The following is a 17,901-nucleotide window of genomic DNA, read 5'->3' on the forward strand; positions in this document are numbered from 1 at the left end:
AAGGAACAGGAAACACAAGAAGCTCTTTATAAGGAGTCAGACTATTGGTCCATCTTGTTCAGTGTTTGTCATCTACACTGACTGGCAGTGGCTTGCCAAGGTTTCAGGCAGGGAACATTCCAGCTGCACCAAGATGCTGGGGATTGCATCTGGGACCTTCTGCATGCCAAGCATGTGCCAAACTCTGTCAAATTAGTCCTTTACATTTTCTGCAAACCATCCAGAAGACATTGTTAATGGGCAGACAATATGCGTCACAATAAATAAAAAATAAATTCACTATTCTTAGGTGGAACATGGCCAACTAAGGCTTAAACGTTGTTCAGAAATTCAAATATATTTAGATGGGATACAATTTCATGACATTGGAAGGATAATACATTAAATATAAGGACTTAACAAAGTCCGTAAGCTATCCAGAACAACAACAAAAAAGAGTATATCAACAGGAAGTATTTAAAAATCTTGCAATTTTATTTGCATATAAAGGCCGCTAGATATATAATATCGCAATAAATTTAAAGAAACAACTGTTTTCCTAAATTCCATTAAGATAACATAAACAGAATAAAGCTCAATAGCATTTACAGTGGTAGAACAGAAATAACTATTTGCAACAATATTTTGTGCTAGCAAGATTGCATTTACACACAGTGCAAAATAAGGGGAAAAGAAATGGAAAGACAATTCAAGAATATTTTAAATATAAAGGACAACAAAGCCTTATTTTAGTTAGGCTTGATTGTATTCATTTGATTCTATACATGCCTGAAACTGCACAAAGATTTTAAACTCAAGCTCTTGAAGGCCTCGAGCGCTTGGAGAGAGAAAAATGTGTCACATCCTTCATAATTTAGATGTGCTGTACAGCATAAATTTGCAGATGCTACACTGGCAACATTAAATGCCTAGCTTAGTTATAATGCACAAAAAATATATATAAAAATCCATATTTAAAAGGAGTCCGCATTTACATGTTTTTACTGCATGGAACACCTGCTCATTGCAGTTTTCATCCCCGTATTTTTAAAGCTAAAATAATTTAAGAAACTCACCCAAACAGTGACAATTTAGATAATCACATACAAGATGCTGCTATCTTATTGTTCATTAAAGCAGGCAGAGACAAACTAATCCTAGAAGGCTATTTTCCTCTCACTGATTGATAGGCAAGAGTTTACAGTATGCATACATATCAGTGGACAAATAGACTATCATGTGATCTCTTGTGAGCACAGGAGCTCTGATGGGCTGAGAGGTTCCCAATGGATTCTCCACACTCTTCAATGGAGGAACCTGAAACCATACACTTAAAGTGTAGATCAGCAACCCGTTGAAATGAATGAGAACTCAGTCTCCTGTGCAACAGCTCCTTGGCAACGATCTAGCACAGCGTTAGGCACACTTAAGCCCATTTATCTCAACAGGCACAAGCACATCTTACTCTGTGTTGGATTGTGGTCTATAATTGCAAAGGAGCATTCACAAAACCCGGGTCACAAACATAGTGTGATAATAAAAACAAAAGAAGAGGAGAGGGTGGAGTTTTATCATTAGAAATGTTTATTTTTTTAAAAAATCAAACAATAACAGTTGTGCAAATTTGGGTGTTTGTTTTTTTTAAACACTGCCTTTTAAATTTTTATTTATTATTATTAAAATAAGGTGTCTCACTCATTAAAAGAAAGCTTGGCTGTCCTTTTGAGAACACTAACAATTTACAATGGCAAGTTAATTAAGAAAACATAAAACTTCATTTTACAAATTCACAATGATGTATCAATTTCAAATGGATGCTGCATTTTGCTGCACAACTTCTATCTCTTTTTTTTCCTTTTGTACCAACAATTTACAAAAAAAGCCCCACATCATTTGTAAAGAAACATGTTAAGAGAATGGATGTTTAATTAGAAAAATGGCAGTTTATAGACTTTCCCCCACTAAAGTGGTGCTTCATGATCCTTGCGGGGTTGGAAGGTCAAATATAATTGGTGGGTTGGTTGGTTGAAAGCTGACTGTACATGTTGAGGCATTTATGTACGTTGTGTAACCGTCTGTCATAATGCCGTAACCTGTAGGGAAAATGTGTCACACTTACTGTAATGTAAACAAACAATGCTGACCTAGTACAGTGCCTCAGGCTGGAGAAAAGAAAAAGCTTCTTGTAAGCAGGCCTTTTGAATTGAGTTCAGCTAAGCCTTTCAAACTCTTTCTGAGCACTCCAAAGCCAGCACATCATTTCCATTTTTAAAAATGCAATAGGCTTTTGCTTTAATAAGAACCACCTGTTTTTGTTTTTTGTTTTCCAAATGGAGCAAAGAAAAAAAGGGGGGGAAGCCTGTTTTACAACAGAACTGAACACAAAAGAGGGTGTTGGTTTATTTTCCATAGCTCCTTGGATCTTTTGTAACCTGGAATTTTTCAAGCGTAATAATATGAAAAGTGTATTTTCCACTGAGACCTGTTCCCCTGTTCCTTTCAGACACTCTTTACCGTGAATTCCATTTGGCTGAATGGACCTTATTCTCACGTAACTGTGCAGAAGATTAGATTCTTCCTATTCAGTGACAATAATCCTGCTAAACAATACATTATCCTAAATCTATTATTATTGCTGGTCTTAGGCATTTCTTCTACTTTAAAAGTGTACTTTAAAAAAATAAAAACAGGAGGATGTCTTACAGCAGGGGTTCTGCACCCCGCAGCCCAAGGGAGTCGTTTAAATGGCCCCCGAGCCGCCCCCAAACTGAGATGCCAATTCAGCAAGTCCCTGTGTGCTGCGCTAAACAGGCACAGAGCGGGGACCAGCTTCCGTTGCGCCAGAAATCACATCCGCACAGACGCCGGAAATCGCGTCTGTGCAGTCATGATCCAGCCCACAGAGTGAACTGGCCCAGGCAAGGTAAACCTTGCCGACCCCTGTCTTACAGGAAAGCCCCGTGTTGAAATCATGCACCAGGTTATGAGTCGTAAAAACTTTGTACAGTGGTACCCCTACTTACGGATGCGATCCGTTCCTTGGTGCTATTCGCACCCCGAAAAGTCCGTAAGTAGAGCAGCGCTTCTGCGCATGACGCAATAGAGTGCTCCTGCGCAAAGTGTGCAGAACGCTTCTGCGCGTGCGGCAAAACCTGGAAGTATATACTTCTGGGTTTGCCGCATTCACAACCCAAAATCTGCAACGTGAACCTAATGAAACTAGAGGTATGACTGTAATTGTAGTCATTGCCAGATCTGCACGAAGGAAAGACCAGGGACCCATCATTCTCTGAAGATCTGAGTCATTCATGGGCTGTGGGACAGGATGTGCATTCAATGCACACTCCATCTCTTCAAAACGTACGCATGGACCATCAGAGTTCATGTTCACAATAGATCTTGGAGGGAAACTATACATATAAGCCATTATGCAAGAAATTGAGTAATTTGGATGGAATGCAATGAGTACTATGCTGGCTTAATGCTGCATTGTGCTAGCATCAGGAACTCATGCAAATTCGCACTGTCGTGCAATAGGCTGAGTGAGGATGGAACAACTGCCTCCACTGGTACAGCTTTATATGGCACTGGAAAGAGAAGGGAAGCTTGCTGGAATGGAACTGGGGGGCAAATATCTGTGCTACACATGAGAACAACCATTTCACAATTGTCGTGTGGCCTCTTTTTGGTGTTTTCTTTCACCTGGGCCTGGCTGCTGGGCCCAAGTTAAGGGGACAGAAGAGCCACATGTGCAGCATCAGTTTGTGGGCATTATCTGCTTCTAGTAAGGAACGTGTGTGCAGGAACCTCCTGCACAACGTATTGTGAGCGAGGGCAGACTGGAATGAGACGTTTAAAAATTACCGTATTTTTTGCTCTATAAGACTCACTTTTTCCCTCCTAAAAAGTAAGGAGAAATGTGTGTGCGTCTTATGGAGTGAAGGCAGGATGCGCAGCTATCCCAGAAGCCAGAACAGCAAGAGGGACTGCTGCTTTCACTGCACAGCGATCCCTCTTGATGTTCTGGCTTCTGAGATTCAGAATTTTTTTTTCTTGTTTTCCTCCTCCAAAAACTAGGTGCGTTTTGTGGTCTGGTGCGTCTTATAGAGCAAAAAATACGTTAAAATACTAAAAAATATTAGGCTCAATCTTATTCCCTTTATTGCAATGAGTGGTTTCTTGATGGAGCAACTCATATTAATTGAATTTGTATAATCTAAGTGCTCTTGAACACTCATTAAATTTGCTTAATACTTACAGCATGTATTACCAACCAAGTTGCAGACTTAAAATGGTACAATCCTATGCCTCACAGTGGTGTTTCATAAGAGGGCTTTGCCCAATACCACTGCCCAATACAGTGGTGCCCCGCAAGACGAATGCCTCGCTAAACGAAAAACCCGCTAGACGAAAGGGTTTTCCGATTTTTTAGCGGCTTCACAAGACGAATTTCCCTATGGGCTTGCTTCGCAAGACGAAAGCCCATAGGGAAATCTCCAGGGACAGCGGGGAAGCGCAGCGCGCCTTCTCCTCTGTTCCCGGACCTGTCCTAAGGCTTGCGGTGGGATGTCCGGGAACAGAGGACAAGGCGCGAAGGGCTTCTCCTCTGTTCCCGGGACTTGCGGTGGGAGGAGGGTTTTTCCTCCCCACCGCCAACATTCAGAACAGCATTCTGAATGTTGGCGGTGGGGAGGAAAGCCCTCCTCCCACCGCAAGCCTTCAGGACAGGTCCAGGAACAGAGGGGAGGGCGCGCAGCTATCCGCAGCTTGGAGAGCCCTCTGGACCTCTTCTGAAGGCGGGCGGGGGGCAAAAGTCTTTGTCCCCCCTGCCTGCCTTCCCGGGGGCTTTTAAATCGCCCCGGAACAGCGGAGAATTAATCTGCTGTCCCGGGGCGATTTTAAAATGCTGACAGTCTCCGCTGTCCCGGGGGCTTTTAAAATGCTGGGGGACGGCAGCGAAGCGTTCGCTGCCGCCTGCCAGCATTTTAAGATCGCCCCGGGACAGCGGAGAAGTTTCCGCTGTCCCGGGAAGGCAGGCGGGGGGGAAGCAAAGACTTTCGCGCCCCCCCCCGCCGGCCTTCAGAAGAGGTCGGGGGACAGACTGTCCCCGGACCTGGTCTGAAGGTGGTTTCCATAGGAACGCATTGATTGATTTTCAATGCATTCCTATGGGAAACCGTGCTTCGCAAGACGAAAAACTCGCAAGACGAAAAGACTTGCGGAACGAATTAATTTCGTCTTGCGAGGCACCACTGTACCACTGGAAGTTTGATTATGTTCAATTTGCAGTGCAACTAAAAAAGCTGCAGGCACTTTGCATGTTGCACTTTTTTGCCTTCTGGTATTCACATAGCATTGATATGCTCACTTTAAAATGGTCAGTCATTTCCTAGATGTACAGGAGCACTGCATGGATACTGCTGTGGTTAAGGCTCTGCTAATGGTTTTTTTTTTATTAAAAAGTTATTATTTACAGGACTATATAGTCCAGGCATAAAAACTAATCCAGGCATAAAAGCTAATTTGCTTCATGTGGACTTGGTCGGAGTCGGGCGTAAAGGCAAAAATAAACAATATCAAGCAAGTGAGCCATCTTCTCTTCTACAAAGTTCTCAACTTTGTAAGCCTATAGTTAGAGAGAGCAGAGAATCCTGGGGAGTGAATTTAATACAAAGCATTTTAATGTGTAACTTTTAGCTCTACGGTCACGAAGCCTTGATCTCTTTGCCGCAGCACTTTTAGTATTTATCTCACTAGGATGCAACAGCTACTTAGGTTCGTTAAATATTTAAAAACAATGTATTTTAAGCAATCTCTCAGTACCTTGTGCTCAGTTAAGGAAACTTTCTGCACTTAGAAATTTGCCTGATTTGAAATTAGCATGGGAGCTCAATATTTTGAAAAGCTCATCTGAAATATCAACAAGCTATTTATTAAAAATCCTGTATGAAATTTAATCCAGAATATTCTTGTTAAAAACTCCTTTTTACTTGAGCTTTTATTTTTCCATCTGCTGTAGTATTTGGGTTATGCTGCTCACATCTTGAATGTTCTATAAGAAACATATGCAGAATGAAGCCACTTGCTGCATATAAAATAATTATAGATGGTCTCTTTTATTTGACTGGCTCTAAATTGTTTAAAGATGTCCTCCACATTGGCAGATCATACAGGATTCTTGGTGGGCAGACAAAAATGAAATAAAATGGATTTCACCCTTATCTGCTAAGCCTTAGGATGCATCAAAATGGTGTTTTGAGGGCCAGGGGCTGCAAAAATACGAAGACAGTTTTATTTGGGGAGACATTTTACTCTCTACCAGGAAGATTATACTTTTAGCATTGTGTTTCATCTGCTGTATTTTCTTTGAAAACATTGTTTTATAATGATCTGTGATTTCAAGTGTTGTAAGCCACCCTGAGTAAAGAATGCCTTGGCTGGATAGAAATGTTTATATTTAAAAATTACATAAAAATAAATGGAAGTCCAACAATCCCTTGTTCCTGTGACTTCCAAGTGGCTGAGCAAACAGAGATGGCACCAGGGACAGTGGAGCCACCACTCTGTGCTCTGCATCACCTTAGTGGTGACACTGGTACACACTCGGCTTTTCTAAAGTCAACTCCCCCTCTTCCAGTATTGCAGTAAGCAATGGTCCTGAAGTATCAGAGGTCAGGGTGTTATGTTCAACCCAAAGTTTCCCCTTAAAAAAAGCATCCCAACAGGTTTGCTTTGGCAAAACTTGGTTGATACTGGAAAAGAATTTGTTCAGGTGCTGGCTGACAACAGTATTTGAGCTGAAAAAGAAATAACCCACCAGGTAAACACTCTTCACTGTTTTGGGATTAAACTTTTAAAACTTTTCAAAGACCCCTCCCTCCTTGTCACACTTAGTCCCATTTTAAGCAATACCCAATCCAGCGCTGGCCAAGGCATTTTGCAACCTGAAGCAGAGCCCAATTGCACTGCTGCTAGGGCCAGCAGTATAAGAAGGCTTGACACACCATTCTGTGCCAATTTCTGTCTTCATCTCCTTCCTGCCACCCAAAGTCTGCTCTGCTGTGTGGTGGGGGCCCTGACTCAATCCCTCCTTTGCAGGGCTCCTAGCACCAGCTATGCATGCTTACACAGAACTAAATCCACTAGGATTTAATCCCAGGTAAGCTTGTATAAGATCCCAGTGTAAATTAACAAAGAAATATGAAAAGACTATTCATTCCCCTTTTATGACTGCTGTTACTGATAGAAAACTTTCTTCTGGACTATAATGATCCATATGTGGAGGCTAGATAAATGCACATCCTTTTACTAGAGAGCACAGCGCTTTTGGGGTCTCTTTCCATTCCATGATTTCAATCACTGCCCACCATTTTGCCCCAGGTTTACTACTTTTTCCTCTCAAAAATATCATTTGTTGATATGATTAAAATGGTTTGTACGGCCACCTGGGGAAAAAAAATCTCAAATCTATAAAAGCCCTGACTGAGCACCAAACAATTTGCTTTATAATTGAGTCAATTTTATTTTTGTGGGTTGTCTGAAAATCTAATGTAGAATAGCACGCCATTTAACTCTGGTATTATCTTAGCAAACATCCTCATAGCTAGCGTATTTCTTACCTTCATGGATTCCACCAAAGACATGGAGTTTAGGCCTTACTCGCCTTTGTACTGTGTTTAACAGTTCCACACAGCCAACTCTTTGAAGCTCCTTTGGAACCCAGTCTCGAAAACCTAAAAGCAAAATGTAATCAATGTTCTTAATTTTCTCTATTCAGGTAAGGTTTCATGCAGACTTTCAGGAAGCCATAACTCACTGAAGGTTTATTGCATTATCTGTAACCCTAACATCTCCATTAAAGCATACAATGGCTTTTAAGAAACTTTTCATTGTCACTTTGTCTCTTTTAGGTTCCAAGGGATTCTTTTTCCTTATTTGATGTCTGCCCCCTCCTTCCCAGTTAACATTTTTCTCCACATAATTTGATTTATTAAACTACAGGTATAGATTCTTCTACATAGCGCGAGGCTCTATGACATTTATTCCCGGCAGCGGTGCATCTTCCTGCTCTCTCCCCTGCTCTTTCCATAATGGTCTTTGCCAAAATGGTCAGGTGATGACTGCTTGCCAGACACTGCAATCCTGCGCACAGTTATACAGAAGTAAGCCCCACCAAGTTCAGTGGGACTTATTCACAGGTGAATTTGTAGAATATTGCAGCTGTAGCTACTTTCTGCACGGGCTGGTCAGTATCAACTTTAGTACCTTATCTATTTGAAATACAAACAGCACAGCATAAATCTCACAGTATCCCTATGAAAACGAACGTGATCCTTCTCTGTTCTACTCAAGAGTCAGGACATGAAAATATAACTGTGTGGATAAAGCGTTCCCCAAAACTGAAGAGAAAAGGGTAGTTCCTCCTTGTGTAGAGTCCCATGTATATCTTTATTTTGAATATATGGATTGGAAAATGTGCCAATTTGCAAATGGGATTTTCTGCTGAAGAGAACTGGGCAGTCCCAAGACAATAACCTTCCATGACTTCGAGAAGAATGAGGTCTGCCAATACCCATTTATTCCTGAGACCTGGCCATGAAGAAGGCAATACAGGGCAATGCTGAAAAGACTCTCAGCAAGTTAGTATTAATTGACTGCTTTAAAAGAAAAAGCCACTAAGTTCTACAGATAATGCAGAAAATCCATAAAGTCTGACATCAATTATTACAAAAGTCTGCGGTCTGAAATAATGCATTCATAAAGATCAGAAGAGTGGAAAGATCCGAGAGGAGCAAGAGCTATATCAAATATGAATGGAAGTTGCACATTCCTCCTTGGTGTTGCTTAATCAACTTGAAAGGTGTTACACCAGGGACAAATTTGGCTAATGCTATTTCAGCACCACAGGACATTCGTTCAGCTGGTTCATTTCTTATGAACATAGGAAGCTGCCTTAATATCAAGACAACTGGAAAGTATTTAATGAGTCCAGTTGAAGACATAGTTCTACACCACAGGACAGAAAGGTGACCAACTTCTCCCCCCTCTCCTTAATGCCCCTTAATGACTTGGCTAAACGGCTCACTGATGAAACTCTTAGCTCAAGATAGCTGTTTGTTGGCTTTTGTGTCACTTACCAAGAGGAGGTCCATGAGTCATTAATATATCAATACCTTCGGGAATAAGATTCCACTTGTCCAACAGTGATTGACCTCTGGGTAGGTTAAAGCCCCATCCATTAAACCATGGTGTCCTTTGAAGGAAAGAAGATATATTGTGTCAATGTGGAAGAGTAATGTTTTTTGTTTTTGTTTTTTAATTGTGCATAGAGCAGATTATTTGTAGATAGCGCTTCTTCACGATTACCTACAGGCAAAAGGGTTGAGAAATAGACCTGTATTTCAATATAACAGTGTAAGTCCATCATCACAGTGAACCCACACAACTGGCCACAGTCTCCAAGAGAGAAAAAATGGAATGTTAAAACATCTTTTTCTCACATAGGTTTGAGAAAGAAAAGCTATAATTTGCTACATTAATTATACAAATGATGATTGCAGGATTGATTCTTCGGAATAATTACTTCCTTGTGGGGCACTGGTGGCTGCCAAAGGTTATTCTTCAAAAACTGACGTTTCACTGAGCAAAAATAATGTTCTGAAATGACTTCTCTTAAGGCAATAAAAGGTTTCACAGTTTAATTTACATTCAGATTTGAGTTTTGCCATGGTGTAGCCGTGACCTAACACTGGAACATGTGACTCAATCAATAAAACAAAACAAACAAACAAACAAAAAACAGAATCCCCACATGCAACTATGGCTCAGAGAAACTCTAGTGCTAGAGGAGGCAATGTCATTGGTAAATTGTGTTAATCTCACAAACGCTTCAGAGTGACAGGAGGGAGGATTTAAAGTCACTGTGAGAACCCATTGAGAATAACTAAAAGAAAAAACTTTCCCCTTTGTCCACCCCGTTTATAGTATGCTTGTTAACTTTCCCCTACAATTGGCAGTTGTGCCCATTGTACTTCTGTCAGTTAGCAACTACCATGGTATCAACATTGAGCTTCTTTTTAGTTCTGCAGTCTATTTTGCTCCACATATGCAAGTTCTAACTTGCTAAACAGCATACATAGCCTCACTATTCACCTAATGATGACCACCCCACATGCTACCATAATTAGCTACAGTGGCTTCAAACAGTAGCACTCAACATTACATCTAGACACTGAAGACTGTCATCTGGGCCACCAATTACTAATCATAAGTTATTTACTCTTCTGCTAAACTCTCCTCACTACCACTACCTTCTTAAGCACCTTGCCCCAAAAGGGAGTGTTTGCCACAGGGTGTTCATGGAAGATCTTACTCAGCTATGAGTGATCACCAAAGAAGTAGTAGTAGTTTAACAGGAGGTTTTACAGTTGTTTAACAGGTCCAGGGAGAGGTTTTTTTTAAAGAAGGGGATGTAGCACTACCTTCTTCAAGACAGCATCCTTCCCTACTGATCCTGTCAGATGCTAACATCAACAGAAGGGGCCCTGTTGGTTCAGCTACTCTCATCAACTGGGGGGTGGACAGCCTGGAAGAGGGCATTTCTGTGGCAGCCCCTAAGTTACGGCATTCCATGCCCACAGGGGTGCATCTGGCTTTTGGCAAGTTTTAATTGTTGTAATAGGATGCGGGTGGCGCTGTGGGTTAAACCATAGAGCCTAGGACTTGCCGATCAGAAGGTCGGCAGTTTGAATCCCCGTGACGGGGTGAGCTCCCGTTGCTCGGTCCCTGCTCCTGCCAACCTAGCAGTTCGAAAGCATGTCAAAGTGCAAGTAGATAAATAGGTACTGCTCCGGCGGGAAGGTAAACGGCATTTCCGTGCACTGCTCTGGTTCGCCAGAAGTGGCTTAGTCATGCAGGCCACATGACCCGGAAGCTGTACGCCGGCTCCCTCGGCCAATAAAGCAAGATGAGCGCCACAACCCCAGAGTCGGCCACGACTGGACCTAATGGTCAGGGGTCCCTTTACCTAATTGTTGTAAGCTTCCCTGGATCCCTAGAGCTAAGGGCAAGTACTTAATAATAATATAGATGTTTGCTAAAAAGCAGAGTAAAACCAGCAGCACCAACATCACCAAGAATTAGTCCATCCTCAGGGAGAAATTTCAGTTTTGAAACCCTATGCATATTCACCTATTTATATGGCTGTAGAAACCTTTTTTATGTAATGTATAGTCCTGTTTTTTAAAACAACAACAAAGCAAACCACAAATGTAGCATATACAGACCTCTGGGTGAAACAGTCTTTTCCCCTTAATACAATAAACGAATAGCTTGGGAACAAAATTTTCAAAAAATATTCTTTTCATAGCCTACATGTACCTCTAATCCATCTCAAAAGGAAACACTCTCAAGTAATAGCAGTAATGAAAGCCTTTTTTATTTCTGCCGGCACTCAAAGTAAAATGCACAAACACCCATGATTACTAGGGAGGAAGATCATTCCATTTGCAGTACAAAAATTATAGGACAGGGCATTAAATATGCATTCACAGAATTGTTCAATTACAGGACTGCCCTGTAAATATGGCCTGAGAGTATCTATTTCAGTTTTACATTTGGGTTGTAATAATAGAGAATGTCCTGAACTGAACGAACTGAAAAGAGAACAGGTGACCTTTTTGCAAAATAAAGAAGAGCCTTTCAATAAAACATAAGAGTGCACAAATATTTGCATGCATCTGTGCCCTTTCTCCATTTAATGAAGTGAGTGGAAAGGAGCATGTTCGTAACACAGAAAACTATTGCAAAGGCTGAACCTGTAAACACAAAACCATAGAAAGCAGAAAATACATTAAACAGAAACCTTTATTTTATTTTATTTTTAAAAAATAACATTTCTTTCTGTAGATACCCAGGAGCCACTTATAATGTTTAAGTGAAGCAATAGCTGCCCATGCTCTTGTTGCTATTTGGTTCTTTTAGAATTTATAAGGACACAGAGACGGGCACCTAATCAGCATTGTGGTTTAGCAACCTATGAAGAGTAAAATAAAACTACTTTTTCATTATATTTAGGGTAACAGTCATTAGGGTATTCAGGACTCATAGCTTAGTAACATAGCTCTTGTATTGCATGTATGAAGTCCTTTGTATCCACATTTAAAATTTGGACCAAAGGCTTTCCACCTCTAGCTTTTTATCCAGATGAGCCAACAGATAACAGGCTAAGATCATCTACCTCGTTCCACAAAACCAATGACAAACTTTTGCATTCATTCACCAGTCACACTTGTTTCCCACCTGTCCTTCAGAGAGCTAAAAGCAGCACACATTGGGGTTCATACTTTACTCACACAACAATCCTGTACAGTAGTCTGGCTAAGATTTGAGGCCAAACTAATTTTTATGTCTACACCAAGTACTATGATGGAAGAAAGATGTCATCTATCTAAATGTAGGGATCAAACAAACAAACAAACCATGTAACATGCAGCCACATCTCTTATTTTTCTTTAGTTGACAATAGCTACCCCCCCCAGTTGTTATAGGGATGTCATAGCCTTGAAAATCCACCCCCCATGGCTATGAAGTCCACTGGTGTCTATGATAAGGTTTTTTTAAACTAAGCCTCATAGATGTGGAACCGGGCTGACATTTTTGTGAGGTCATGGCTCGGATCCTGTGATTCCAACAACAATTCCTCCAAAACCGCAATTAAGAAAAACAAAAGCAGTAGCTACTATTAAACTAAGTGTAATATGTAGTTTTACCCTTAAATTAAGTGTAATATGTATTAAGTGTAATATGTAGTTTTACCCTTAGTTTTTGTTTTACTTAAAGTGGTGTCTGTACTGTTCATTGCCATACCTAAAAATGGTTATTAAATCAATAACATATTAATCAAATGGTAGTGCCTAGAATCACCTTCCATATTTGGTGGCAGCTTTAGTGGGATGAAAGAGGATATTTTATAAATGGTGGCAGCAAGTCAGGATAATAAGAGATAGTAATAAGTATACACCTTCCCCATCAACAGATAAGATGAAAGACAAACTCTTCTTCACAGCATCTATGGCTGAAAAGGGAATAATAATAATAATAATAATACAGTCACATGCCCACAATTGTGATAGGAGATGTATGAATAGGCCATGAAAGTCTGCTTTGTATTATAGATTCCTTCTTGGCCTTAAACAAAGAGAATGACCATTGTTTGTTTCAAAGGAATATTATTTTGATCATGGGGCGGCGGGGGGGGGGGGAGGAGGGAGGCAGGGAATAAAAACCCAAGGGAAGCATCCTGGTCTCCTCACCACAGGAGTGTAGAACAGGGAAAACCCATTCTTCAGTGCTGAATTGGAGCAAAGGTAAATGGGGTTTTCCACAGATTCACATTGGCTTCAATTTAGTGCTAAAGAATGGGTTTTCCCTGAGAAAGTGATGGGACAAGTGGAAAACCACTTGGACGTGTACTTTCTAGGCATGGGAGAAACCCAGATAATTTGGATCCATTAAACTAAAAAAAATTATATAGCTACTGAATTCAATGGGAACTAAATCCTTTTAAATCCAAGGCTTTCAACTTAAGCAGGTGATATATTGGGCTGCTTGTTAGTAGTGACTAGAATCTGTCACGCAAGGTTCATTCCCCCTCATATCCTCTCATAAGGGTCATGTGTTGCAGATGTTTTGTTTGCTTGTTTGTTTCCTTTGGTGCAAAGGGATTTTCAGGCTGTTAAGAATTTATATTAGCAAAAGAAAGGTCAAAGAAGGGCACTTTGTACTTGGAACAGAAGGGAACAATGCTCAAGATGGTTTTTCATTTTCACAGAAGTGTGTATGAACTCTTGAACTGGCTACTGAAACAGCTCCTGCCTCTCTCTTTTTCATGCAGCCAATTTACCACTGGAAAGCATTTGTTCCATTGTATTCAAGAATCAACAGTATCCCAAGGTTTAAGGAGGGTGTTTAATTTATATATGGGGAGGAATTCAACATCACACTAAGGCGATTGTTCTGTCAGGTCAAGCATTTCAGCATTAGAAGACAGCTACTTCAGTGTAAGAAGAATCTGCTGGATCAGGCCAATTCCTCATCTAGTCCAACATCCTGTTCTCATAGTGGCCAACCAGATGCCTACAGGGAAACCCACAAGCAAGAGCTGTGGGCAAGAGGACCCCCAAGGTTGTTTCCAGCAACTAGTATTCAGAAGCACTTCCCCCTTCAACTGTGGAGGTAAAGCATAGCCATCTCTAACTTTGGTAACTTTTACCAACTTTAAGAGGATTGGACAAATTGATGGAGGATAATTTGTCCAATCCTTTTAAAGTTGGTGGCCATCAGTGTCTCCTGTGGGCATGAGCTTCTTAGCTTTACTATGTGCTGCATGAAGAAGTACTTTTCTTCTATATGTCCTGAATCTTCCAACATTCAGCTTCATTCCATGAATTCTAGTGTTGTGAGAGACATAGAGACTTTTCTCTATCCACTCTTCCCTTGCCACACAAAATTTTTATAAACTTCTTGTTAGAATTCCTGCTCCATGATTGCAGCCATGCGATTGTTGTCTATCACATGACGGTATATGTTTGACTCCACAGAGTGGGAAGTGACGGAGACAGGATGTTTGTGTTACTGTGTTCCGTGAAGTGGGACTATTGTCCTTTGTTCTTTTTCTCTTTGCTGTCTGATGCTAGAGAGAGAGGGAGCCATGTTGCGGTGCTCCGTGTGTGCTTATATGTAAATAAAGTAGATTAGCCAAAATGCTGAGTTGCTGAGGTCTGTCACGCATGATGCGCAAACTCTGCGGATCCCTAAGTGTGCCTGTGTCAGTTGGCATCGGTCGCTGTGATGTTCGAGCTGAAGAAAGCTTATGAAGCTCCTGATCAACCAGGAGGGAGGGAACATGCCAGTCGGGCATGTGTCTCTGCCAGGGTCCTACTTGAGTGTAGGCTGAACTCCTCACACTTCTGTCATGTCGCTTCTTACCTCTCCTATTCTCTAAACTAAAAAAAGTTCAAACCCTGCAATGGTTCCTCATAGGTGAGTCGCTCCACACGTTTGAATATTTTGATTGCCCTTATCCTAACCTTTTATACCATTGCAATATTCTTTTTGAGATGAGGCAACTTGAATGATTCTCCCCTCCCCCTGCATGCAGTTCTTGGGGGTGCTTTCAACCCCATTCCCCAAGCAAATTCTAGGGGGCATGAGGGATGTGTGGTGAGAGGGGGAAAGCCCCATTGATTGAGTGGAAGTCATTATGTAGGACTTCTGCTGACAGGACTCATTAGTCCACCGGCACCTGAGTATCATGAAACTGACTGATATACTGAGATAAGTTCAGATAAACAACAGATGGAACATGATTAAGTTTGTGCTCCAGAGGAAGCACCCTTGCAAGACTGTAGATTCCTCTAAAGCACTTACAAAACCACGGCAAAACTGAAACTTGTGCTTCCCATTTACGTTATTATTTTCCAAAACAGAATTGCTGCCTCTGGTCGGAAGATGTGCAAGCTTGCATTTCTACGTTTTGTTCCTGTGCAAACATTTCAACAGCTGTCTTTTCACACTATAATTTCTTAACACACCTGATCACTACTTGAGATTCCCACAAAACACTGGAGAAAGGAGGTCTGTAATTCAGTATTGTAAAATATAGAGTATCTGCAAGAAAAATACAAATTCTGCTATTTGGTTATAGTACACAATTAGGCAAGTGTATGCAAAATACCCAACCTTTCCACCTTCAGCCAACAAACAATATTTCTTAAGAGGTGTTGAAGAAAATGAAACCTTTTCAAGTTTGGTCTTAAGGTAAACTCTATATAATAATTTTAACTTTCAGTTACTAGTCGGGAAACAACAAACCCTTCAGCCCTTCTGAGGTATTCCAGACCCTAATTATGCTGCAAACTAGTTAATGAGCTATGGGGTGTATTTGAATAATGCAAAATCACAAAAATAATCTGTCTTGACTAGGGCGAATGTCAGCTCACTTAAGAGTAAACACAAAGATGCAGTGTGATTACGTTTTATGTGCTGACAGATTTGAACTTCCACAGATCTTTTTATAACCCTCTCATGTGACACAGTACAAATGCACTCACATTATGTTATATCTTTCAAAACAATGGAAGGCTTCCACAAAATAACTTCCGAAAAGCACTTCTTCCGTTTTGAGAACGGAGACCACCCAGTCAAAACGCAGCAGAGAAGTGAAAGGGGGAAAAGGAATAGCAAGTTGCAGGCGACTGTGGACCCTGTGGCTTAGCTGGGTCCAAGACAAAGGCACGCCTGTGATGCTGCTGTGAGAGGGACATGAAGCCCTCTCCTTGCATAGCTCTCAGTAATTTGTACATGATGCAGGAGTAAACCTGTGTGACAATAGGAAGCATACTGACAATAAAATTAATATATATGCCGAGTAAATGTTGTTACGGGAAGGGAAATGTAGCTTTCTGCAATCTATTTGAAGGAGTCAATTGGTGTTCCAGTCTAGATTATCCACATCTGTGGATTCCACATCTAGATTATCGAAAAGTGTTATGATGTTGTGTCTTATCAAATGTCCCATGGGTTCTTTTTATTGTTAAAAAAAACAAAACTTAATTTATTCATTTTTCCCTGATGGGACTTAAGGCAGCATAGAGAGAAAAACTAATCACTAAAAACACAGAAAAAAAACATCATTTAAAAACAATTGAGCATTGATACAATTAAAACAAATAGAAGCAGGTATCTGTGTGTACCTGGATGATGAATCGTGTGTATGGTACCTAGTTCCTGAGCCCTGCTGCACATACTAATCAGCCAATGACTGTTTAGAAATGTTTTTCTACCCCTCTGACAGTGCACCCCTATGTTTGGGTGGGTACTGAAACTCAACAATAGCTGCTGTGCCCCCTGCTCCACTTCATCTGCTTCTTCTGCCCCTCTGCTGTTCACTGGCATTTTCAAAACTGTTGCAGCATTTTCAAAGAAGAGGGATCAGTGAGCTACAACAGTATGTGCGAGCCCAGCAAGAAGATTAGACCTATCTGCACTGGTCTCGTGAATCAAATTGCATTGCCCATTTGAGGAGACCTGTGGTTGCTTGAGTTAAAGGTAGCATAAATTGCATTAACTCACATTTGCTGCTGCTATTCTAATGATAACCAGAGAAAAGATTGAACGTGCCACTTCCTACTTGCTGTATTTACAGTTGTAAGTATTCAGTTATAATTATTCTCTATCTGCAAAACTGTTCTACCAATTTTGGTAGCAAAAATTGTCAGCAAGATCTTTAATCTTCTGCTGTAAAAGTGGGTGGGAGGAAAAAGGCCTAGGGGGTGGAGGAGAGAAGCTTTTTACAAAAATGACTTCAAAACAGTATGAAAAATAAGTGCCTTGGGGCAACTCTATTAATGATTAAAATAAATGTACAATTTAAAATTTAAATGTAACTGTCAAAGTATTTTGTTTTAATTATGTCTGTTAGGAATGTGCTTCCCTCTCACTCCAAACTCTAAAAATAGCTACAGCCTTTTGCAAAAGGCTCTAAAAATTCATCTCTGGAATAAGCTGATTGCAGTCAATGAAATGGCAACAAAGATGCTATTGTCTCGATGGTTGGATTTTGATAATTGGAAACTATGGTTTCCCACTACGAGAATTCGCTGCAAGCTTTGGGCTTGTGTGGTCCCCCTTCCTTCCCCTTTCACAATCCAGAAGAAGATAGCAAAAGCTTCCACTTTCTATTTTAAACAAACCACAGTTCCTAGTGGCACCCAGACTTGGTAATGTTGGAAAGTTATAGTCTCAATTTGTACTGACTTTTAAAGCCATGATATGCCATGCACTCATACACATCTTCCACTTTGTTCCTCTTTTTATTTATTTGGGGAAACAGACCAGAAAATCACAGATAGCCACTACTGG

The 17,901-nt window shown here is 40.8% G+C and overlaps 1 protein-coding gene across 3 annotated transcripts in view; it reads right to left on the reverse strand.

Annotated features, from left to right (window-relative positions):
* Positions 1 to 453: 453 nt before the first annotated feature.
* The window catches only part of MPPED2 (metallophosphoesterase domain containing 2), a 125,561-nt gene continuing 108,113 nt past the window's right edge, over positions 454 to 17,901 (reverse strand). For all 3 annotated transcript variants that reach the window (XM_081883250.1, XM_081883252.1, XM_081883251.1), the window contains exons 5-7: positions 9,117 to 9,232; positions 7,599 to 7,712; positions 454 to 2,072 (exon numbers count right to left, since the gene is read on the reverse strand). In XM_081883250.1, coding sequence (XP_081739376.1) covers positions 1,954 to 2,072; positions 7,599 to 7,712; positions 9,117 to 9,232 — 349 coding nt within the window. In that variant the 3' untranslated portion in view covers positions 454 to 1,953. The remainder of the gene's footprint in view (positions 2,073 to 7,598; positions 7,713 to 9,116; positions 9,233 to 17,901) is intronic.

Source organism: Podarcis melisellensis, assembly GCF_964234715.1.
Source record: "Podarcis melisellensis genome assembly, chromosome: 1".
Taxonomy (NCBI): Eukaryota; Metazoa; Chordata; class Lepidosauria; order Squamata; family Lacertidae; genus Podarcis; species Podarcis melisellensis.